The sequence below is a fragment of the Vigna unguiculata genome, chromosome 1, assembly GCF_037176805.1.
Source record: "Vigna unguiculata cultivar grain cowpea cultivar isolate G323 ecotype 2 chromosome 1, ASM3717680v1, whole genome shotgun sequence".
Lineage (NCBI taxonomy): Eukaryota > Viridiplantae > Streptophyta > Magnoliopsida > Fabales > Fabaceae > Vigna > Vigna unguiculata.
In genome coordinates, this window is record NC_140792.1 from 43,640,385 (window position 1) to 43,665,854 (window position 25,470).

The 25,470-nt window shown below is 32.1% G+C and overlaps 2 protein-coding genes across 4 annotated transcripts; one reads left to right on the forward strand and one right to left on the reverse strand.

Moving 5' to 3' along the window:
• Nucleotides 1-1,768: 1,768 nt before the first annotated feature.
• Nucleotides 1,769-5,164, reverse strand: LOC114191006 (uncharacterized). 2 transcript variants are annotated; one of them, XM_085667150.1, is made up of 3 exons: nt 5,064-5,164; nt 3,738-4,673; nt 1,769-2,878 (listed from the first exon to the last, which is right to left on the reverse strand). In XM_085667150.1, the coding sequence occupies exons 1-3, from the start codon at nt 5,067-5,069 to the stop codon at nt 1,973-1,975; spliced, it is 1,848 nt and encodes a 615-aa protein (XP_085523276.1). In that variant the 5' UTR covers nt 5,070-5,164; the 3' UTR covers nt 1,769-1,972. The 2 variants fall into 2 exon arrangements, with proteins under 2 accessions (XP_085523276.1, XP_027935929.1); XM_028080128.2 differs by having other exon boundaries at nt 4,922-5,077.
• A 3,470-nt stretch (nt 5,165-8,634) lies between these two features.
• Nucleotides 8,635-24,920, forward strand: LOC114163540 (Cleavage and polyadenylation specificity factor (CPSF) A subunit protein). 2 transcript variants are annotated; one of them, XM_028047846.2, is made up of 15 exons: nt 8,638-9,056; nt 9,295-9,429; nt 9,567-9,646; nt 10,141-10,224; nt 14,289-14,373; nt 14,727-14,887; nt 15,016-16,960; nt 18,020-18,330; nt 19,337-19,652; nt 19,990-20,145; nt 20,589-20,727; nt 21,307-21,383; nt 22,254-22,393; nt 23,920-24,028; nt 24,316-24,920. In XM_028047846.2, exons 1-15 carry the CDS (start codon nt 8,889-8,891, stop codon nt 24,508-24,510), a joined length of 4,101 nt encoding a protein of 1,366 aa, XP_027903647.2. In that variant the 5' UTR covers nt 8,638-8,888; the 3' UTR covers nt 24,511-24,920. The 2 variants fall into 2 exon arrangements, 1 of the variants encoding a protein (XP_027903647.2); XR_014995405.1 differs by lacking the exons at nt 23,920-24,028; nt 24,316-24,920 and having other exon boundaries at nt 8,635-9,056; nt 20,593-20,727; nt 22,254-22,336.
• The last annotated feature ends 550 nt before the right edge of the window (nt 24,921-25,470 follow it).

The window sequence follows — 25,470 nt, forward strand, 5'->3', positions numbered from 1 at the left end:
AATATGATAGGAATGTCTCCTCTCACCAGTCCTTTTACATTCTTCATATTGCTAAGACTTCAGATCATTCAAAAACTCTAAATCTATCATCTAAAACCTGTATGATCCATTACTTTGACAACAATAACATGTTTCACTTAAGATAAACACAACCAACAACAAAAAAAATGTATTTGAGTGGAACAGAAATAACATTGGGGAAAAGGTATCATTAAAATTTATTATTATTTATTTATTGTGTTTTGTTTTAGTTAATGTGCTTTTGTTAATAGTTGTGAAGAAGTTAATCCTCGTCCCCCATTAATATCTGCAAACGTGAAGTGAAGGATAAAGTCTACATTTTTTCTACTTCCTTTTCAACTCATGAAAAAAATGCAGTGGACATAATGTATAATTTTGCATTTTTTAATATAAAAGCTACAACTAAAGAAAGAAAAACACTTTACCTTACCCTTGTTAAATGTATAAGGATAGAAATTATATTAGTAAAATCTCATATTTACCGGGTTAATTAAAAGTGTCCATTTTCTTTATAATAATTTTCGACTGAAAATATGGTTATTAAAACCTGCTTGAAACTTTCATTTGCTTCTATTTTCTGAATATTTTGTTTATGTTGAGTATAACAAATGACTACAAGGACACGATGATATCGTTACCATGTTAGTTATTTTTTGTAAAGTAAATATTATATACATTTACACATAAATTGACTTCTAAAAGCTCGAGTGCTCCACCTCAATTATTTGCCCACACAAAAATAAAATAGTTATTTTGAAAATGACATAAAAGTGAACAAATTATAATTTTACTTTAAAATAAAAAAAAAAGTTATAATCAGAATTAAACTCTAGTATCTTAGAAGAATTTGACTAGCAAGAAATTTGGAAGTTTTTATAATATGGTAAAGTTAACACCTTATTAACACTATGGCATTTACCGGACTTTAGTGGAGTTGTAATGATAAGTCTAAACATATAGTAAATTTTAAAAATCTTAGATAAACCAATTTAGAATATATAAGTTGACTCGTAAATATCAATTTATAAGTTAGTTTTGTATGATTAAGTTATGTTTAAAAATAACTTCTTAAGATGATATTAGAGTTATCTAAAAATTTAATGAGATTTATTGTTTGTTAGGCTTATCATGTCATTCATTGTTATCTGACCATTTTTAAGTATTTATTTCACACTTGAAAAGTATATGTCACGTAAGGAAGTGTGTTGAAAATTTTACGTCGAATAGAAATAAAATCAATTTATAGTATAAAAGTGGATACAAAATTGTATGTAAGAGAAGGTTTGTAATTTTATCCATAAAATTTGCATGAATGCTTGTAGTTTTGCCAACAAAATTGTATATTGAGTATTTGTGAATGTAAATTTTGAGGTGTCGAAATATATTAAATTTATTGTTCACTTTTATTTAAATGATACCCTCTTACTTGTAGGTGTTCCCCGTGAAGATATGTAATTATTTTTGTGTTGTGTGAATTTACAATAATAAAAATTATTTAAATTGTAAATTTGTTAACAAAGAGATGTGATATTGGATTAATAGATGTTTATTTTTGGGTGGAAGTTACTATACATTAGTTAATGAAAAATAATAATGATGCTAGCAAAAATAACATAAATATAAATAAATTTAGTTACATAAAGTGTATAGCTAAAAGTGAAAAATTATATAATGAAGTGTGAATAATCATAAAAAAGAAAAGGACGGGAATAATCAATAATGATATCAGAGTTTTGACAAAAAAGAAAAATAAACATGTTGTCATTTATTACAAAAGTTGAAATCATTTTCCTACATGTAAAGATATATTTAGTAAAAGTACATTATTGAAAATTTGAATAAAGGTTCTCTTTCTATTGCTCCTTTACATATATTACCATTAATGATATATCTTATACCATTGCAATTATATCTCATAAGCTTTGCACATTTGAAGTTTTTGTGTATTGCTTTAGTTGTCATCTTCAGTATCTTTGTTCTTGATATTATTCTCTGCACCACCCTTGATCTCTATTTTTGAATTATGTATATTTTGATCATCGTCCTTATCTTCGAATTTACTATCTTCGTTTAATATTTGCTCATTGTCTTCAATGGATTTGCTTATAGTGTTATTCTCTGCACCGTCCTCATTTTTTACACCAACTTCCTCATTGGATATATTTGTGTTGAGTGTTTGAGAGCTCTCTTCATCATCTGCCTTAGTTGTTAATTTGGTAGTTGCAACATCTTTATTATTGTCATCCAAGAGGTCAGTTTTAGTAGTATCAGATACATTAATCATATTTGAAGTTTGTGTCCTTTCTTCGTGATCTTCATTTTCAACATAACTAGGCTTATTATCTTCATTTTGTGTTGTATTTTGTGTATCACTCACTTCAACTTTATCTGATGCATTCTTTGTATCACTCACTTCAACTTTATCTGGTGCATTCTGTGTATCAGTCACCTCAACTTTATCTGATGCATTATTTGTATCACTCACTTCAACTTTATCTGATGCATTATTTGTATCACTCACTTCAACTTTATCTGATGCATTTTGTGTATCACTCACTTCAATTTTATTTGATGCATTTTGTGTATTACTCACTTCAACTTTATCTGATGCATTTTGTGTATCACTCACTTCAACTTTATCTGATGAATTGGACATATCTGAAGTATCTATGCTTCTTTCACTATTGTTCGTATTATTTTCCCCGCCTTCTTCTTCACCATTCTTGTCTTCGGTCTTTTCATTACTTTTATCCACAACAGTTACTTTGAAAGGTTCTAGCTTAGCTTCAATATCCTTGACAACAAAGCTCAAAGATCTTGCATCTCGAGCCTCTGTTAAACGATTGTTTGGCGATGCCTATCATACAAAACTAAAAATCTAAGTACTCACTGTAATAAAATAAAAAATATGACATCATTTGACAAATAGATAATGGACAACATAAATTATTACTAATGATGAAAGTTATCAATTTTATTATAAGTAAGTTTTTAAGGTCAAATTGAGATAATTCCTCTTTTATGTTAGTCTTTGCTCATTCTTGATGTTGATAAATACTCACAATAAATACATGTAATATATGAGACAAAATGTAAAATATTGTCAAATTCCACCTTGATAGATAAGTTATTTTAAATAATAACATTATGACAATAATATTACAAATCATAATACAATTTTTAGAATTATACTTAAACATGACTAAGTCAAAACTTTAAAGTGGATGCAATTATGTTACATCCAATATTATTCAATGGGATACTTTATAAATAATGTAAAAACTTATTATTTAATTTAAAATTGTATGTTAGTCTAAAACTATTTTAGATACCAATAATTTTTAATTTATAAAATAATGTATAAGTAAGTCAATATAATAACTAATTATTTTTTGTCTTTTACTATTTAAATATTTTTCTACAATGTAAAGACAATGATTTTCTTCCATTATACTCTTAATCATAAATTACATTATTTATTTATAACATATCTTTTTGTACAAATAATTTCAAAAAAATGTTTCATTGTAAACTATATTGATGGATAAACACATAGTTTATAATATAAATATTTTTTATGGATCTTAATAATCATAGTAAAAACATAGATTTAGGCTTAAAAATTTTACAACTAAAATTTTTAGTTAAGAACAAATAATACTGAATTTTTAGTGAAATAAAGCTTTAGGCTAATTATATTACTTATACATACTAACCTGTATAATTTCTTCCACTCGTCGAGTGAGATCATCTCCAGATGCTTCTTTGTAAATCCCTTTAAGGAAGTGCCACAAGTGAGAATTAATATCATCCGAACGATGTTTTTCAATCATACATTGTGCAACGGCTGATCGACAACCGATAGCATAAAAAGGACAATTTACAAGCTTCATCGGACAAACAGTTATACAATGTCGGTCCATCTCACGTCTCATGATGTTTGCAGGACACTTCTGTTCGCATGGAATTATCTTGAAAGGACAAGTCGAATCATGATCCTTCAAATGAGATGCACAAAACCTAGAATTACACCCCTCATTTTCACATATTATAGATCTAAAGTTGCAATCATCTAGGTGATTGGCAAGATCTTCTGCAGAATTAAAACTCATGCTGCAATGATATGAGTTTTCAAAGTCAACATTTTTTAACAAAGTTTCTGCAATTTTTTCCCTCCGCTCGAGTGTCCAAAACCCATTCACTTCCATCTCTTGAACAAAATCTTCTATATTATCTTCCCTCTTTTCACTCAGTAGCCATCCAGAAACCCTACTAAACAAATTCCTCTTTGAACTTGCAAAGTCATCAACTAGGTTAGAAATTATATCATAAGGATGGTCTGAAACTTCACCGTCTGGACCACCTTCTAATATAACAGACTCTGCAACAAACGATTCACTTCTTTGGGTAAGATACTCTATCATCTCCTTCCTTATATCAACAGCTATCGAACCTGCTGTCTTAAAAAGATCTCCTGATGTGTTATCAACACAAGCACTAGCTAGACCTGGAAGGAACATTTGTGCCAACTTATGAATCACTTCTGTATCACAAAGATCACAATGCAACAATGGACCTGCTTGCTTTTCATCTTCTAACTTCTCTGGCCCAAGGTCCACATCAATGGTAGGCATGTCCATAGTTGGTAATATCTACACACAATAATTTTAAGGATAAATCGTTACCATGTATTGTTTACGAAATGACCAACTATTAATTGATTAAAAGATCGTAAGATCTAATCCACATTACTAAATACATAGTAAATAATGTTATTTTGACCCATTTCAAATAAAGTGAATCAAAATATCATTATTCATACATATTTCATAATTTGAAATTCTGGATATCATCATGCATCATCGTTAATTAGAATCCCAAATATGAAAGATGAACTTACATTGTTAGGAGATGGTAATCACAAAAGTTAATTTCTAAAAGTATGATACACTTGAAATATGTTTATGATTGCACGAAACATGCAATTTCTACATACAAAATTTTGAATGTTCAAAGGATATTACGATAGGAACAAAACATACCGACATACAATGTTCCGATCTAAAATGTTGGGTTTCTGGTTTTGGTTTTTATTGTAGAAATTCAATGTTGAAAGAACATTCAATATTTTAGATGATGAAACGCCACAACCTCCTTCCCTTCCCTTTATTATCAATTCTTTATCTTAGCCATACAATTTTTCTTTTACTATTTTTATTTTATAAAATTAGAAATTTAGTAGCTCTTGCAAACCTTTAAAAAATTGATAAATTTAGACATATATAATTTTATTAGTTTTTATTAATCAAAGTTATTTTGAATAAATGTTATTTGAAAATGTAGTATTTTAAATAAATATTATTTTATTAATTAATTTTCCGATTTTCTCTCTCAAAGTTTCTACTGTTTATTAATTAATTATGTTAATTGATGGTTAACATGTCAATGTTAACAAAACAGCACTCAATCTAATATTATACTAATAGTATACATTAATTAATCAGTGATGGGAATGATATAATATTGTGATACAAAATGTATAATATTATACATATAAAAATATAGAGACAAAATGTTTACTTTGTTTAAATTTTTAAACACAAATTCTCATTGATGACATTTATTCTTTATATTAATCTGCAATAAAATATTGGCAGAACAACTGTTAAACTTTACTTTTAATTTTAAAGTTGAAATTGATATATAAATATTTTTCTTATATTATCAAATGGTAATATATAACTAGGAGATTAGGAGATTATTTTTAAACTGTCTGTCTTTTTCAATAAACTTTTGAAATTATAAATAATTAAAATTATGTTATCTTATAATTTTCTATCCTTTTATAAATTTGAAATATATTATATAAAAACATACAAACTAACAATTAAATATTATATTACGCACAATATACATGATGCTATTATTGATTTTTATAATAAATAATTTCATGCAAGATCCATTCTCTAACAAATAATTTCTCAAGAATAATATTAATGTTCATTACTGTAAATATAGATGCTATTTCGTCTCTATGTATTTTTCAAATATATATATATATATATATATATTATATTATATTAGTATGTATTAATATATATTAATTTATATAAAATAAATTTATATTTATTAAAAATAAAATAAAATAAATAGAGAAAGAGAAAACTGTTAGTGAATAAAAAGAATAATGATTAGAATAACTAGTTATAGATAAATAAGACTATTATAATAAAAGAGTACATAATACATACCATTAAATAACGCAAGAAAGTAAATACTTGTTTGATTATTTTTACAGTAGTTACTTTACTGTGACAGAATAAATACGAAAAAGTTATTGATTTAAACACGCTTCATCTTCTTTTAACATATTGTGTATTTTTATTTAAGTTGGTGAAAAAATGTTTATTTATATTTTACTTTTGTTACTATATGTTAGGTCGTTTAATAAAATTTTAAACTATTTTTAGATTTTCTATCTTGTCATTCAATTTATTTCATATTTATGAAAATTTTTAAATTTTTTTGTCTATTATATAGTTAATATCACTTATTTCTAAATGATTAGTAATACGTATTATTTTGATCGGTAAAAAATAAAAGACGTAAACATTTAACTTATTTAAAATAATGTGAGACCGTTGGAGACATATTATTTTGACCGATTCAAGCAAAACAGAAATAAAGACAACTTTCTATTGATTAGCGTTGAAACTGCAAAGTAACCTCTATTAAATGTGAGACAGTTTATGTTTGTGTGACTTTTTAAAAAACTCTTAGATCATGTGCTTACTTCTGTATATATTTATATTCTTATTGTTATTGTTTAGATAATTATATTAATACTCTATTCTCGAAGCTATCCATTTTATTTTATCAATATTTAAAATTTTGTTTAATAATATTAAATTATTAGATGAAATGTTATAATGAGACTTTATCTTTTGTTGAAGTCACTTTTAAACATCTAAAAAACTAAATAAAATTTAATGTATGTGAATCATATATAAAATACTGTAAATGGGATTTTCGGCTCGTAATTAAATGTGTATGAAAAATTTAATAGTGATAGTATTATTCACAAAATTTATGAAAATTATATGAGCGAACTCAACCATGTACCACCCAACAACACTCTCACATCAATAGATTCAGGTGAGAATAATTTCATAACCTTTATAATACAAATACCGTTTTTAATCAACAAATTAATATTATATTGTTATCTTCATTGTTATTATTACTCCAGTATATTATTTAATGATATTTTTATACTATAACGTAACTTGTGCCCATATTCGGATTTGAACTATGTTCTAAATGTTACGAAATTATGAAATTGAATCAGTATGAAATGACATAGTCGATTTATTTCTTTCCGCAATTCTAAATAACATAAGTAACTAATATTAATTCTGACAGTAGCATTCATATTTCAACCAAATTTGAAAAAATATATCAAAATCAAATATTAACTATTTGCATATGTATAAATAAGTTTAAATTTTTTAATATGCGATACATTTTTATTTCGAGTATTTAGTTTTTCTTTTGAATTTAAATGACAATAACATAACTATTTTTGTTTAAATCTAATTTATTATTTACGACAAATCTATTTTCCGTGTGCATCAAAACACCCGTATAAACATAATTTGTTATAAAAAATAAAGGAAGCAATAAAAATTATTTTAAGAATAAAATTCAAAATAAAAAAACCAGAATATAAAAAATATTTGTTATGAGCTAAACTAAAATGGCATAATTCATTAGATATTTAATTTAAAAAAAAAACTGAAAACTAAAACTAGAAATAATTAAAACTTGAAATTTATTTGAGCTTTTAATATAAAATATATATGTGGGAAAAGTATTAATAATAATTGCAGCATTTTATACTAAATTTTATTTTAATATATTTTTAAACAATTTTCAGATTTCACTTTATTTTACATTTATTCTTATTGTAAGATTTTTAAAAATTATTTTGTGACATTTTCTTATTGTACTACAGCGTATAAAACAATTAAAAATCAAATATTAACCATTTGCACATTAAAAAGTTTTTGTATATTTTCAATAAAATTGAATAAAATTAGCAAAACCATGATAAACGAAAATATATACAATATATACAATTAAATTAAAAGAGATATGTATATATAAATCGTATAAATAAATAAATAAATAAGGGTTAAATATGTTTTTGTCCCTCGAGTTTAGTGAAATTTGTAATTAGTCCCTCTTTAAAACTTTCGACCAATATAGTCTTTCATTTTAAAAAATACATGAATTTAGTCCTTTTAACTAAATTTTGTTTAGTTTATTTGATGTTTCAAACGCATTTCATAATAGTATTTGAATTGTTTACACCATTTGACACATTTTCGCTTTAATGTTAACTAAAATATTATCATAAAATGCGTTTAAAATATTAAATAAACTTAACAAAAATTGGTAAGAAGGACTAAATCCACATATTTCCAAACATAAATGACTAAATTGATATAAAATTTAAAAAAAGACTAATTTCAAAATTTAGTGAAATTTTTGAGAAAAAATTTATATTTAACCCGATAAATAAAAAAAAGAAAAAGTGTGTGTCTCGATTTTGTTTGTTGCTGAGACATGAATGAAGGAAAAATACGAAAACGAAAGTAAAGGAGCCCTCTTCTCCTCCTCCTTCATCTTCATCTACTGAACTTGGAACTGTGTGTGTGTGTTTTTTTTTTTTGCGTGCGTGCATCATCCTCACCGTCGTCACCATGTTATCCAACTCTCGATGAACGCTATTCCGACTCTTCAATTTCTCAGCTACCAAATTCAATCAATCGCTCAACTCAAACCTAAGGGGCAACTATTCGGAAATGGCGGTTTCCGAAGAGGAATGCTCTTCGGCAAAGTCTGGTCCCTCTTCTTCTTCCTCCGCCTCGCGCTACTACCTCTCCAAATGCGTCCTCAGAGGAAGCGTCGTTCTTCAGGTTCTCTACGCTCACATTCGTTCTCCCTCCTCAAATGATATCGTTTTCGGCAAGGTGAGCTTCTTCTCTTTCTATTTTCCCTTTTTGTCTCTTTGTTTCGCACATTACGGAAAACCTAGCTTATGATGTGTTGCCACTAAACGCTGCAGTGTAGAGTAGGTCTTGTATTTGGTGTAATTGACTGAACTGAGCCGAGCCGAGCCAAGCCGTGTGTGTTCTCTTGTTATATTATTTTGATTTGATTGAGATTGGGATGACATGTTGTGTTGCTCCTGTTTATTTGTTATTTCAGGAGACGTCTATTGAATTGGTGGTTATTGAGGATGATGGGAATGTGCAATCTGTGTGTGATCAGCCCGTCTTTGGCACCATCAAAGATCTTGCCATATTGCCTTGGAACGAGAAGTTTCGTGCACGTGATCCTCAGGTGTGTTGCTCGGTTTGCTACTAAGGAAACCATTGTATCTGACTGTTTTGAACCGATGAAGTTATTTGTTGTTGTGAGTGGATTACTTTTATATGCCGAGGTTGGTTTTATTTAGTCCTTTTTGTTTGGTTCTGTAGCTGTGGGGTAAAGACCTTTTGGTTGCTACATCCGATTCTGGGAAGCTGTCGTTGCTCACGTTTTGCAATGAAATGCACAGGTTTGCTTGCCCTGTCTTCGTCTCTTCTCTTTTTCACTGGATTGGTACAAGACATTATGGTCGAGTGTTTCCAGTTTTGGTTCATTAGTGCATGTTTAGAACATCAGAACTGTTCATTACAAGACAGAAACTTTATTTAGTGGAAAAAAAGATATTAAATAAGATTTTGGCACCTACGAAATTGATCCATATTGAAATTGGTCTTGAGAGTAACTTTATTAATGTTGGCTTGCAAGCATTCTATTAAGTTATTTTCAAGTATGTGGCGTATGACACTATCAAATCAGTATGTCTATTCCATTAATTCCAAAGTAACAGAATAATTGTAGGGATCAAATTCACATATTTATTAATTGTTGAGCATAAAAAAAAGGAATTTTTTTTGGAGGTACCAATTTTATTATGATGGATCAATTTTGGCAGTACTGAAAGTTTATTTAACCCAACAATAATTAATTTGTATGATTTTTTAATTTAGTTATGCATCTTTGTAGGTTTGTTTCTGTAACACATATACAGATGTCTATTCCTGGAAACCCAATGGATCTTCCTGGAAGAAGGTTAGCCGTTGATTCCAGGTGATGTATTTTCTGGTCACAGAAATTTTTGGAAAGCATTTACTTTGTCTTTTTTAACATCTCTCAGTTATGTGTTCTAGTTCCATTCTGTAGGCATATATTACTCGTTTTGCATATTGCAAAACAATAAGGAAGTCCTCATCATAATTGGTCTACTTGAGCTTCTAGGTCAACCACATAAATTACTTTGGTTAATGATAAACAGGTAACATGGCTGATAGGATCTCCAGATCTTAAATCTACTTTTGTAATCATATTTAAATACTTATAAAATACGTGTGCCACCTGAGTTAAATGGCCCATTTTGTGTAGCAGAACCCAACCCGAAATTTCCCTTATTCCTGGAAGTCTCATCCCTTATTTAAATGGAGTCTGATCCTATGATTCACTCTTGATTGCCCTTGCTAGATTCATTATTATTTCAATCCATGAATGAAATACCAAAAGTATTGGTTGTTGGGCAGTAATTTTACCCGGACTGTTAACTGTTCAAACTCCTGTATGCACTCATCTCAGCTAGACTCCATACTTGCTGAAGAACACTAAGCTGTGGCATTGCTCATCTATCTATGTTTCAAGAAATTCATATTTGAGTTGTTTCCAAGTCATATTAGGATTCTTTGCGACTGTGGATCCTTCCATACACAACCATGCGAGGTTCACTTGAACATTTGGACTTGTCTCCATCACTAGGAAGTACTAAATTCTGCTTGAGCTATCCAAACAGTTGAATCTTCTCTGTTGAACATCAGTAGTTCCACCTTTTTCACCTATTGTAAGAGGTCATCCATAAAATTCCCTTGAAGCTTCTTCCATCCTGATGAAGAAGGTAATTTCTCCATGACCTTTGTCAACTTCTCCATTAACTTCTCCTGGTGCTCATGCCTTATACCATTTCTCCCAGAGTAGATCTGAGACTGGCTACTTAATTTTCTTGAGCTGCTACTTTTGCCTCCATCTTCTTCCCTTGGGTTTATTTGTATTGATCTCCTTAGTTTGTTGCTCTCTGTTCTTTGAATCTGGCAGATTGGACCAGTTTAATAACTATTCAATAAAACACATTCAACTATTCAATAACTAACAGCCTTCCTCCCTTTCGCTCTTACTTCCAATTCATCATTCTTCTATGTTCCCTCTATCCCCCTTAGTGTAAACCTTCTAAATTCTGGGCTCACGAGACAATTGTAGAAACCATATTCCCTTCTGACCCCGTATAGCCCATTTGAGGCTTTAACGTTTTGTAAATATCTTTGTATGGAAACGAGGATCATGGATAAGTTTTGAGCATGAACATCTTTGAAGGTTGTATATTTTAACATTTCCTATGGCAACTACTGATACAAGCATGCCGCACCTATTTTTTGTTATTGCTGGGACAAGCTGAATATGTGGAGAAATTATTACATGAGGGAATTATATGGTTTGCAACTATGGAATAAAAAAGTGCAAATCAATGAGAAAGATGGTTGAGACATTAAATCCAAATGATAGTGAAAACATATTTAGACATGCCATAGTACAAGTACATGATGTTTTTCAAGCTTATGAGAAAAGTTCTTACCCTTTCCACCTCCTCCTGCTGAAAAATAGTCACTAGTTTTACCAGACTAACTCTTTGTAATAATTAACTGAGTTTGCAATCTCACCTTCGCAGAGTCTAGAGATCAAATTGTCCAAGAAAACCCTATGGTCAGATGCAAGCTTAGTTGAGTTCAGTTATGATAAGTAATTGCATATAGATGTGTGAAGTATTTGTTGAAGCAATTAAAATTTCATAAGGGTTAAATATGTTTTTGATCCCTCAAGTATCAGTGAATTTTGGAATTAATCCCTCTTCGAAACTTTATACCAATTTAGTCTTTTATCTTTATAAATGCATGAATTTAGTCCTTCTTACCAAATTTTGTTAAGTTTATTTGACATTTTAAACGCATTTTATGATAAAATTTGAGTTAACATTGAAGCAAAAATGTGTCAAACGGTATAAATAATTCAAATACTATGATGAAATGCGCTTGAAACATCAGATAAACTTAACAAAATTTGGTTAAAAGGACTAAATTCATGCATTTTTAAAGATGAATGACTAAATTAGTTGAAAGTTTTGAAGAGGGACTAATTCCAAATTTCACTGAAACTTGAGGGACCAAAATCATATTTAACCCATTTCATAAAGAAGAAAACTAGCAGCTTAGGTTGAAATCCTAGCGCAGGTTCCTATTGTCCTTGTTGATGATTGAGTAGCTTCAACCAGAAAGAAACAAAAATGAAAAAAAAAAGCTCAGTACTTGTTCATATTGAACAGGTAATGATATTAGTTGGACTTGCACCAGCCATAAATCATAGAGACATTGGAGCAAAACTTACCTGTAAAACATGCCAAGCAGCTGCCAGAAAATTTTGGTGGTGACCGGAAGTTACTGGAATTCTAGTTGAATTTTTTAATGTCTGGCAGTTTCAAGAGCATGGTCAGACCTTCTATGGATTTTTATTTTGAAGCAGAGTCCGTCCCCCTTGGATTGGGAGCTCTAATACAATGTGAGTAATGAGAAGGGAAAATTTTCTGCCTGTGCTGAAGTGTTTTTTCCACCCAGTAAATTGGACTTATTTATATAAAAGGGACAAAGATAACTAAAGCCAAAACAATTTACAAGAGAAGAATTTAAATACCCCTAGTTCTTAAGATGTATTGAACCTAACTATACCAAGTGAGTGTTTATGGTACTTGGAAAAAGAACATTGAAGAAGCTCTTGTCTGCTAAAAAATCTTTTTTCCAACTGTATGCTCCCAAGAGAATTTTCATGGTATACAGTGGTATTGAGGGAAGGCATGGTCAGTTTGCTATATAGGATTGAGATGTGCTTAGTAGTGGATTGTCATACCTAAATGGTAGAAGTTTAAGGGGAAGAAAAATAAGGGAACTTTTATTGAAAGAAAAAGAAGGAAAATAAAAGAAAGAATCCTCCATGTAATTCAAGAAACATGGTCCCTCCCTGTTGTACCCCACTTCCTTCTATCATAAACCTTCTCAATATGAGGTTTTTTAGTAATACACTTATCACTTAGCTTCCAGTAAATTCTTTTAACCATCTGTAAACATGTGTCTTCATATGTTTTGTTCATAGTGTTGGTGATTCTCCTTTATTGATATGGTTAAATAGAGTATATATTTTGAGTGCAAATTTAACTTTTCTAGTTGACTTTGTAGGATTTTGTAGAGTTGGGTTAAGCTCAATCCTAAATTTTCACATAGTATAGTATCAAAATTTACCAATACCAGGTTTGTTGGGCTTATTAGCTAGTCACTATTAGACAACTTACAAACATCCAGTCCCTTGAGATATCTAGTCATTGGTGTGAGAAGGATGTGTTGGAGATTCCTTATCTTTTAGAAATATAGCAAAAGTATATGTGAGGTACAAATATCATCTTACAAATTTGTTTTTATAGGGTTTAATTAGACTCCATCCTAAATTCTAATACATAGTATTAAGCTTTATCACTGCACCCGTAGATTAAATTTAAATCCTTCCAGTACACCAGTCACTAATGCTAGTGAATTATTTCACCGTTGGTTAGGTGACTCGTATCGTAACTGGTTAGGTGACTCGTATTGTTAACACACTAGAGATCTATTTTCATAATTTTTTTGCTATGATATGTTCTTGTGTAAGCAATAGAGTAATTTCAGGATTACATTTGTTCTTGGCGAACTCTCTAAAAAACTGAACCCATTAGGTGAAGGGTCATGAATTATTTTATGTCTAGCATGGCCTTTGATACAAGAGTCCCTTGCGCTTGAAAGCATGTACATTCCTTGGTCCCACCTTGTGTGGGTAATCAACTTTAATTTATAAGTTTCGAAGCATCAATGATTGAACTTTTAACCTCATGGTTAAATAGGTTTGGTATCCTGTCAAGGTCTTACTCATCTAAAAGCTTAAGATGTTGGATGAAGGCTCATGAATAGTTTTATATTTAACAATGTTCAATGACAAACGAAAAAAAGCATGGTAAACCTTTTTGGTGAATATTACTAATTCCTATATTTCTCTTTCTGCAGTGGTTGTTTTGTTGCTTCTAGTGCATATGAAGATCGGCTGGCTTTGTTTTCTATGTCAATGTCCAGTGGTGATATCATTGATGAGGTCTAAAGTTACTATACCATCCTTCATTTTAGAAAAGCTGCATGTCAGTGTGCTTTATGTGTGTTAGCAAAATCTGTATATGAATATGGGAGATGACTGTTTTATTTTAAAGGTGGTATTGGCTATAAACTAGAGACACATATAGGGCATGATTTTTGGTGGATCTTTGAAGAGATTGAATTTTGAAGGTTCTAATGTATTGGTTTCCTTTACTAACCTTTCATTTCTTTTTCTTTCATGCTGTAACAGTATATATTGTTATCTTATTTGTATTTTTTTAAATTTTGTCTAATTTTGATAATTTGATTGATGCCTGAAGAAATATACTTGTGACCTTTTTTGCTTAATTCTAGAGAATTGTATATCCTTCGGAAAGTGAAGGAACTGCAAGTTCTTCCAGAAGCATCCAAAGAACCAGTATCTGTGGTACCATTTGGAGCATCTGCTTCATTTCACAAGATTCCAGACAACCAAGCAAGGAGCAGAATCCTGTACTTGCTGTTATTATAAATAGGTATGGTGAGGTGATACAATGTTGGCCACTCTCACTAGTTTATTCTGTCTTGAATACACCTCCGTGATGGAAGTTATCTTCTGTTTCTGCTGTGTACTCACTGAAACATGCATTTTTTTGCACTACAGGAGGGGAGCCCTTCAAAATGAATTGCTATTATTGGAATGGAATGTTAAAGCACACAAAGTACTTTGTATTTCTCAGTATGCTGAAGCTGGTCCTCTGGCATATGACATTGCTGAAGTTCCTAACTCCGGGGGACTTGCATTCCTGTTCAGGACTGGTGATGTTCTCTTGATGGATCTTAGAGATCCCCGCAACCCATCCTGTATTTATAAGACTAACTTGAACATTTTGCCTAATGCCATGGAAGAGCAGACTTATGTGGATGACTCTTGTAAATTACATGATGTTGACGATGAACGCTTTAATGTTGCTGCCTGTGCTTTGTTGGAACTGAGCGATTATGATCCTATGTGCATAGACAGTGACAATGGTGGTGCTAATTCAAGCTACAAGTACATATGCTCATGGAGTTGGGGACCTGAAAATAATAGAGATCCTAGGATGATCTTCTGTGTAGATACTGGGGAGTTTTTTATGATGGAAGTTCTTTTTGATTCTGAAGGCCCTAAAGTTAATCTGTCTGAGTGTCTCTATAAAGGTTTGCCGTGTAAAGCACTTTTGTGGGTTGAAGGTGGATATGTAGCTGCCCTTGTGGAAATGGGGGATGGTGTGGTCCTTAAATTGGAAGATGGAAGGCTATGCTATACAAACCCTATTCAAAACATTGCACCAATCTTGGATATGGCAGTTGTAGATTATCGTGATGAGAAGCATGATCAAATGTTTGCTTGCTGTGGTGTGGCTCCAGAGGGGTCATTACGGATAATTCGAAATGGTATTAATGTGGAAAATCTACACAGGACTGCTTCTATATACCAAGGGGTAACTGGTACTTGGACTGTCAGAATGAAAATTACTGATTCACATCATTCTTTTCTAGTTCTATCTTTTGTTGAGGAAACCAGAATATTGTCAGTTGGCTTAAGTTTTACTGATGTGACTGATTCAGTTGGTTTCGAACCTAATGTCTGTACTCTGGCATGTGGCCTTGTGACTGATGGTGTACTTGTTCAGATCCACCGATATACTGTTAAGCTTTGTTTGCCCACTAAAGCTGCTCATTCTGAAGGTATCCCTTTGCCCTCTCCTATTTCCACATCTTGGTCTCCAGACAATGTGAGTATCAGTCTGGGGGCAGTTGGGCATAATTTCATAGTTGTGTCAACCTCTAACCCATGCTTTTTGTTTATCCTTGGGGTTAGATTGCTATCAGCTTATCAATATGAAATTTATGAAATGCAACATTTGGTACTGCAGAATGAATTATCATGCATTTCCATCCCTGGACAAGAAATTGAGCAAAAACCATCAAATTCATCCATTTCAGCAAATAATAGTACCATCTCTTCTTTCCAAAGTGGAGTGGACATCAGTAAAACCTTTGTTATCGGTACACACAGGCCCTCTGTGGAAATTTGGTTTTATGCACCAGGTGGAGGAATTACAGTAGTTGCTTGTGGGACAATTTCATTGACAAATACAATAGGGACTGCCATCAGTGGTTGTGTACCTCAAGATGTACGACTTGTATTTGTTGATAAGTATTATGTTCTTGTTGGATTGAGGAATGGAATGCTCCTCCGCTTTGAGTGGCCGGTGGAACCATGTCCATCATCACCAATAAATATGGTGGATACTGCTTTATCTTCTATAAATTTGGTAAATTCTGCAAGTAATGCTTTAGGCAAGAGAAACGACCTTCCTTCAACACTTCAATTGATTGCCATTCGACGCATTGGCATTACTCCAGTTTTCTTGGTGCCACTAGGTGACACACTGGATGCTGATATAATTGCTCTTAGTGATAGGCCTTGGTTATTGCATAGTGCAAGACATAGCCTTTCGTATACTTCTATCTCATTTCAACCTTCCACACATGTGACTCCTGTTTGCTCTGTTGATTGTCCAAAAGGAATATTGTTTGTTGCAGAAAACTGTTTACATCTGGTAAGAAAATCATATGACAGCATTCCTTGCTGCCATATTTTTTTGTTCCTTTATTTCTTTGGTTGCACTTTCTTTTGTAACTTATTGCATTGAAGATACTTGCAGATGGTATATTTAAATGCACTGAGAAATCTTGAGATATATTTGTTGCGATTACTATCAATATTTTAACTTTTGTGGTGGTGAATATACCATAATTTTGTTAGATTGTCTCATTTCATTTCTTAATTTTTGCTGTTCCTGTTTCTTAATGGTGTCTACTAGGTTATTGTTCCTATTTTTTGGGAATAAGAGGATAATATCACACCCTTGGGGCTCACCATCAAAACATGTATACGGGTGGTTTGAGATGGGAAAGGGTGCATATTATAATAATTTTGGTTGGGGAAAGTCAGATGAGAAATTAGTTATGCAAATGGACAGCTGGTAACAAGAGAGTGGATAGCAATAATTGGGGGAGATTTGCAAGTGTGGGAGGGAGGATGAGAAATGAGTGGGGGCCGAGTGAGGGGAGGAAATTGTTAGGTAAAAGTTGTAGTTCATACAGCAGTTTATAAAACATTTTTTCTTTCAATCTCCATCGGATCACCCATTTCATCCCAAATTTCTCTCGTTTTATTCTTTCTCATTGTTGTAAAATTAGATGTACAAACAACATTATTCAATGTAAAATTATGAGAAGTTTTGGGTGGTGGTATTCCCTGGTCTGGAGAAACCATTGTGTTGTGTTAGTTATCTTCTCTACTGTTTTCTGCGTTTGAATTCCCATAAACCAGAGGATGCGGCTTCATTCTAAGATCTTGTCTTCCAAATATTAGTTGATTTTCAGTCTGAAACTGATAAGTTCCGTTAATTAATATGATTTAGGTTTACATTACATACTCAATTCAAAATGAGAAACATATAGCTTTTTGGTCATACAACTGACTTCTCTTCCCTATTTTGCTGACTTTGCTCTCCAAAAAATAACCACTGTTTTCATTTCTAGTTTTATGCTTTATGTGGTTCTTATTGTTTTCCTGTTTTGACTTGTACTGTATTTATGACTTGATACTTTAGGTGGAGATGGTTCACAGCAAGAGACTTAATATGCAGAAGTTTCATTTAGAGGGCACTCCTAGGAAGGTCCTGTATCACGATGAAAGCAAAATGTTGCTAGTGATGAGGACTGAACTGAATTGTGGTACATGTTTGTCTGACATATGTTGTGTGGATCCCCTAAGTGGATCAGTAGTGTCGTCTTTTAGACTTGAACTTGGAGAAACAGGAAAATCCATGGAATTAATAAGAGTTGGAAGTGAGCAAGTGCTTGTTGTTGGAACTAGTCTGTCTTCTGGTCCAGCAATAATGCCCAGTGGTGAAGCTGAAAGGTATGACATTTAGGTTTCCTTGTATTTTGAATTTCCTTGTTTGCTTTAAATTCACAAGCTCATTGGTAGGAATTTCTTTCCTTTTTACTATCAAATTGTGAAACTGCTAGCTACCAATTTTCCCTGAACTGCACATGGCTTTTTATGACTTCAAACGAGCTGAGCTGCTGATGAGCTTCTTGAAAGTTCCTTCTCAAGAGTGTACACATCTCGACTCTCGAAAAGAAGAGTTTGATTCATGCTTCAGTGACAACTGAGTCCCACTAGTGTGCAATATTGCAATCAATAAAAGATACGCAGTATAATTGATTAATGAAGCTTCAGGTAATAACCAGTAAACACCAGCTCCATCACATACCTTATCGCCCTTACATCAAGAAGTGTGGGAACTCAGTTGAACTTTTTGTTCATTGAAGTCTCAAATGTAAGTTTGCGTAAGAGTACACTGTAGTCTTTCTGAACGGTTCTCCTCCTTTCCACATAGGTTTGAACAGGTGGTCTCCTGGAATCTTTATGTGGAAGAATGAGATGCAGTTTTCTGATTATGCTTGAATGTATTTTGCACCCAGCAGAATGGTCTACTTATATTCAGGAGTATTACAAAGATAATTAATGCATAAAGAATTTACAAGAGGGAAATAAGATACTAATATTTCGCAAGAAGCATTGAACCTAGTAGCTTTACCAAATATGTAGGCTTAATGTAAAAATCTGACAGGAGGGGTTTGGTCAGAATGTCTGCATTTTTCTGATTAAGAGCTGGCGTATGCTGAACCAATTAACTTTTGTTTAGAGTTTTCTCCATGAGAAAGAAAATATCAGGTTCCATGTCCTGTATAGTTTTGTATGAAGAACATGTGTGTGGGACTGTAAAACAGTGCTTATATTTACTTTGATAACCCTGTATGGCATGTATGGTGGTGAAAGGTTAATATGTGCATACCGTTCTTGAAATTTATGCGCTTCATATTGATTACCATATTCTAATAGGTTGCTTCTTTGGCAGTTGCAAGGGTCGTCTTCTTGTTCTTTGTCTTGTTCATGTGCAAAATTCTGATAGTGGTTCGATGACGTTCTGTTCAAAGGGAGGGTCATCATCTCAAAAAACTTCACCATTCCATGAAATTGTTTCATATGCTCCTGAACAGTTGTCGAGCAGCAGCCTTGGCAGCAGTCCCGATGATAATAGTTCTGATGGCATCAAACTTGATGAAAATGAAGTATGGCAGTTCCGATTGGCTTATGCAACGAAATGGCAGGGGGTGGTTTTTAAAATCTGTCCTTATCTTGATCGTTACTTCTTGGCATCTGCTGGCAATGCTGTAAGTAGCAAATCTCTTGCTTTTTTCTCCATTCATTCTATTGAATATAGTGAAATAGGTTTGAGATTAATCTTCCTCTTGTGTAAAAAATACACACAGGATAATGTATTTATAATAAAGGACATATGGGCTAAGCCTAATATACAAAATAAAGAATAATAACAAAGAAACTGAATATAGAAAATAAAGATAAGATATCTAACAATATATCTAACACGTTCTGTCACTTGTCACTTTCCTAACTTTCCCAAAATGGTCCCAAATCAGAAGGTTTTGTATCTGTTATCTTCATTTGCTTTATAGAGTCTTCTCATCAGGTTACTTTCTTGCTATTCAGTTCTATGTTTGTGGTTTCCCTAATGACAATCCTCAAAGAGTGAGAAGGTATGCTATGGGAAGGACGCACCACATGATAACATCTTTGAGTGCACATTTTACAAGAATTGCAGTTGGTGATTGTCGTGATGGAATCATTTTATTTTCTTATCATGAGGTGAGTGGTGATGGCTGTCTGCAGTGTATTTATTTTTCAAACTAAATTAAAGGACTAAACTAAATATTAGAGTTATCCTTTGTACTCCTTTCCTTCTTAAAGACTCTATATTTTTTGGGCCTCTTATTTCATTTCCATTTGTATTAAAATTGTTGTGTTATGATTGAGGTGCAAAAAGAGAAGCACTCGTCGGTATGCATTGCATGTTTCGTGTTATGAACCACTTTCTTTTTAGTTTTCAGCCTCAATTTCTTCAGTTTTGAGGACCCCTTCTTTCAATTCTTTGTCTTCCATTCCATCTTAATGAAATCTTTGTTTACAAAATAGAAGTTATCTTGTATGTTTATTAGTTTATGATTGATATTGTTATTTTTATAACGTTTCTTCATTTTAGAAAAGTCAGAGTGCTGCTGAACTTGTTTAGTTTGTATCTTCTATGCTAGGAAGCTAGAAAATTGGAGCAACTTTGCTGTGATCCATCACGAAGGTTAGTTGCTGATTGCATTTTGATGGATGCTGATACAGCTGTTGTTTCGGATCGGAAAGGAGGCATTGCTATTTTATGTTCAAATCATTTGGAAGGTATGCTTTTCCTTGTGCAATTCAATTCTAGGGTTTAATATTTAATGTTTTGTTTTCTTTGGTACCTGGGTTTTCAAAATATAAACTATAATGTTTTGCAAGTTGATACTAATCAAAATATCCCATTTCTGTTACTTCTGTTTGTTATGTTTGAATGAAATAGAAGAACGTCATATTAATTTCTGTTAAATATTTTGCCTGCTTATGTAATACACATAGTGGTCTTCCTAATGAATGGTGGAATCAATGCAATTTCATTTTAAAATACGAATAAGAGTGTAAGACCTTGTAGTTTGTGTATGGTAACAAGTTTTTTTCAAAGCTTCAGTACCACCCAGTTTTCATGGTGTGACTGGAATTGTGTTGTTTGTATCATGCTTAATGGTGTAAATGATTTTATCTTTAATAGAATGTGATATGTTAGTATTGCCCGTGTCATATTGCAATGCTGGTTAAGATTTTGAAAAAAAGAGAGGCTATTTTTATGCTTTTAGCAAGCTTAAAGCTATTTGTTCATTTTTTATATTCCACTTGAAAGTAAGATTCTAACCATATTTTATTATTGGTGACCTGCACCAGACAATGCAAGTACTGAATGCAACATGACACTAAGCTGTGCTTATTTCATGGCTGAGATTGCCTTGAGCGTCCAGAAGGTATATCCTTTAAATTTCCTGGAAGAATGGGTATTAATATGCCTTAAATCTCGTAGCTTTTATAGAAAATTTGATTTGTTTGAAGCAAAGGTTGCCCAGTGCTGATGTAATGTGCTATAATCGATCACTGTAATAGTGATGTGAATCACTCTTCTAGAGATAGTTTTGATATTACATGAGACTCTACTCGTTAAGCACTTGTTCAATTATAATTGTCTGCTATCCAATTGTGAACTGTGCTAGAGCATGTCTTCATACGTGACTCAAAATACCAAACAAAAACCTTTTTGTTTTATTCTTTCAACTGTAGTCCTTTCTTCTTTGTATGTTATACGCTCCAAAGGTGTTCTCTGGCATTCTGATTCTATGATAATGGAAATAATGCTATTCACCAATAAAGACAGAGATACATGGACTTGAATCCTAGAATTATTGCTTACAAAGCATTACCTTACACTGTTATTTATAAATATGATATAAAAAAGGTTAATCTCTTTGAGATGTTTTCCAAAAAAATATTTGCAATGACTCATCAAATGTCTTGATGCAGCAGCTCATACTTTATGGTCTATATATGTTTTGTGATTGGTGCAACCAATAGCACTACCTAAACCAGAAGGACTGTGCTATCTTTCACAAGCCCCATTCATTACTATTTCATGTATTTTGGCGTTATATTTTGGGTGATTCTATACTTTGGATTAGCTTCTTTGCTCTTAGAAGAACATTGATGATCTTTCATGTTGAGCATTTTGTTCTTTGATTTAGTGATGACTTGTTCTGTAACTCGTCAATTTACATGTACTCATCCCCTCTCCTTTTAATTTGCTTTTCCGGTAATTTATACATAATTGATGTTTTGTTACTCAGGGCTCATATTCATACAGACTTCCAGCTGATGATGTTTTGCAAGGCGGCAATGGCCCCAAGACAAATGTTGATTCACTACAAAATACTATTATTGCCAGTACCTTGTTAGGAAGCATAATGATCTTCATCCCTTTATCAAGGTACCAATATATGTTGTCAGTAACTCTATAAATATCCAGGTGAACATTAGTTGGGTTCAGTTTGGTCATTCTGAACTTTTTATCTTGCATGATGTTGGTTGAGATAGATTTCTAGCTTTCCAGGGTCTGACCAAATAAGGACTTCAAACATTTTGGGGTCCTTGGTCCATTTTAAAAGCATGGATGAGTTTTATTAAAAAGAAATTCATTTATTACCTTTTTGAGGCAAACCAAGAGATTTTCTCAAAAGTTGTGATGTTAAGATAATCAAGCAAAAATATGGCACCCTTCTATGTTATTTTGCATTTCATGCCCATTTCTAAAGCTGTATTTTTGGTATTGTACCGGAACCTTTTCTTATTTCTTAAAATGAGTTATTCCTCGTTGATGTTATGACAATTAAATTGCCAGTGTAAATCTGCAGACTTTTTTCGCCACCTTCTAAATACTTCGAGCAGGGATTTAGAACCCTGAATGGCACGACTTGCATGTAATGTAGGCATAACTACCTACATATGTACAAGAGCCTCGGGGCTGAGTAGTGGGGAATCAATTAGAGGCAGAGAATAATAGAAGGGAAGGGAACCATAGTACCTGGAATGAACAATATTCTGGGTTGGAGCTGATTAAAAAAATATATATATACTGAGTTAGAAGATAAAAAATAATAACTTAACTTATGCTTCAGACCTTGAATCTACAATTCTGTTTCAATGCTATTTATGTGTAAATTTTCATCTCATTGACACTGGTATATCATTGATATCATAATAGAGTATATCATTGATATCATAATAGAAAATAATTACGTGCATACAGTTTCACCCTAATTTCTGACGCAATCTTTTGCTACTGCGTTCCAATTTACATGGGGTGGAATGTGGGTGATCCTTGTACTAAGATATTTTATTGTCTTGATGATGATATGGTTGACCATGTGTTCCAATATAGGAGCTTTTTCTTTTTTAACTTTACTGCATTTAGTGTTTTAGCCTTGATAATTTACATGAAACAGTAAGTAGAAACATTGAGTTCCATCTAAATTTTCACATGCGCCAGTTATTTGCTGAGAATAAGATTGCCTTTTGAGGATTCAGTTGAACTGAATGTATGGATAAAAGGATAATACATTAGCTGTTAATATTTATTCCGTCATTGATGAGGGATTGTGGAATGGCAATTTTTGTTGGTAGAGTGTCATTTACGAGCGTGTTGCTTTATTTTGAAGATTTGAATGTTAAAAATGTTATTTCAGCAAACCATACTTGTAATGCTGTTCTGTTTGTTAGAATATATGAACCGTATCTTGGAGTATCCTTTAGGATTATAGAATATACGAAGTCTCTATGCCCAGTACCTAAAACCCATACTTTCAGCACTGTTGAAAATTTTAGATGCTGTTTATTAACATATATAATTAGCAACTTTCAGCGGATTGACGAGTTTTGGGAGGCGAGGATCTTGTGCTTTTTGCTTAGATATTAGTTTTTTATATGTATGAGAAACGTCATTTATCCTGTGTACAGGGAAGAATATGAGTTATTAGAAGCTGTCCAAGAAAGACTTGTTGTCCATCAGTTGACCGCACCTGTTCTAGGAAATGATCATAATGAGTTTCGCAGTCGCGAAATTCGGGTAAGTACTTCACTTAAGTTTATTATCATGTGATGATTCATTTTCGTTTCAATTTTCCTCTTAGAATAAATAATTTCCCACTGATTGAATATGGTTGACTCTATCATTACATGGAATAGATTTTTGCCGTTCATATCTTTGATTCGTTCTCTTTTCCCTTCGATTCTTGATTTAGCATATTTGAAGGAAATTCCTTTTATAGCTTCCTGATAAAGCATTTTTAAAAGAAACAACTATTGAAAAGAATATGTTGCGAAGCATGTTTTCTTACATTTAATTTATATTAGGGTGGAGTGCCCAAGATACTTGATGGTGACGTGTTAACCCAGTTTCTGGAGCTGACAAGTATGCAGCAAAAGATGATTTTGTCTTCCGAGCCACCTGATATAGCAAAACCAAGTTTGAAGCCACTCCTACCCCCCCATGTTTCTGTAAATCAGGTGGTTCAACTTCTTGAACGAGTCCATTATGCTCTGAACTAATTCACCTTTCTTCCACTTTCCAACTGTTTTTTCACAACGGCAGCAGAAACCGGAACATGCATATGCAGTTCTAAACAATACTTTTCGTCAACAGTTACTTGCCTGCCTCAAAGTGTTGTCTGATATAGAGCACGTTATCCCCCTCAAGTCTGAAACCAAAAATCAGGTGGTAACATTCCTTGTCCTCAACCACAGGTGCACACTCAGCATCTGCATCAGCATCACTTAGTCTCTGTATCTGTATCTGTTGTACTTTTCGTAAACTATACTGTAGGAAAATATCTTTGGCACGGTAAATTGTATATTAGTTAGTGAGGGGAGCTTTTTTTTTTTTTTTTCTTAGTTCTTATGTTCAAATTTTAGAATGATTGTATATTAAATAAAATCATTTTTGTGTGAGCTTTTTCTTAGACCTTGTTCTTGTGTAGTTATTCATTATTCCCACTTGAGATTTCTCTTTAGAGTACTGGTGCTTGAAATAAGGTTTTATTTTATCTGTAGTTGGATCTGCAATTGGTCGTAGATAAGAAAGTGATAGACAAAAGAGAATATGAAAACTCAATCTCTACGCAAATATGAAATCCTAAATCCCTCTAAAAGAATTCTCTCACTAAAGAAAGTGTTTATGCAAACCAAAAAGGTTTAATTAATTCTCACATATTTTCTATATGTATTGTAACATAGCTAGTGTTTCCACCCTGCTATGAATGGGTTGATGTTTTATTCTTCAGTAGTTTACATAGAGTGTATTGTTCATACGGATTTAATTATAAAACTACTTACACGTTTGTCACAATTGATATATTTTTGTTAATTTTTAAAGGTTATTGTGGAAAAGATGAAGTTAAATTTAATTACTAGGGAAAGATGCGAGACTTACAAAGGTGAAGTTTATTATGAAATATTAACACTCAGTAAGATGAAGCTAATATAATTTTTTTATATTTATTTAAAAGTATT

Coding starts and splice junctions, on each gene's coding strand:
- LOC114191006 (XM_085667150.1), bottom strand. Junction 2,879..3,737: donor GAGTGGAAGAAATTATACAG/GTTAGTATGTAT, acceptor TTTGTATGATAG/GCATCGCCAAACAATCGTTT.
- LOC114163540 (XM_028047846.2), top strand. CDS start 8,889: ATGGCGGTTTCCGAAGAGGAATGCTCTTCGGCAAAGTCTGGTCCCTCT. Junction 10,225..14,288: donor AGGTTAGCCGTTGATTCCAG/GTGATGTATTTT, acceptor CTCTTTCTGCAG/TGGTTGTTTTGTTGCTTCTA. Junction 21,384..22,253: donor TTGCCTTGAGCGTCCAGAAG/GTATATCCTTTA, acceptor TTTGTTACTCAG/GGCTCATATTCATACAGACT.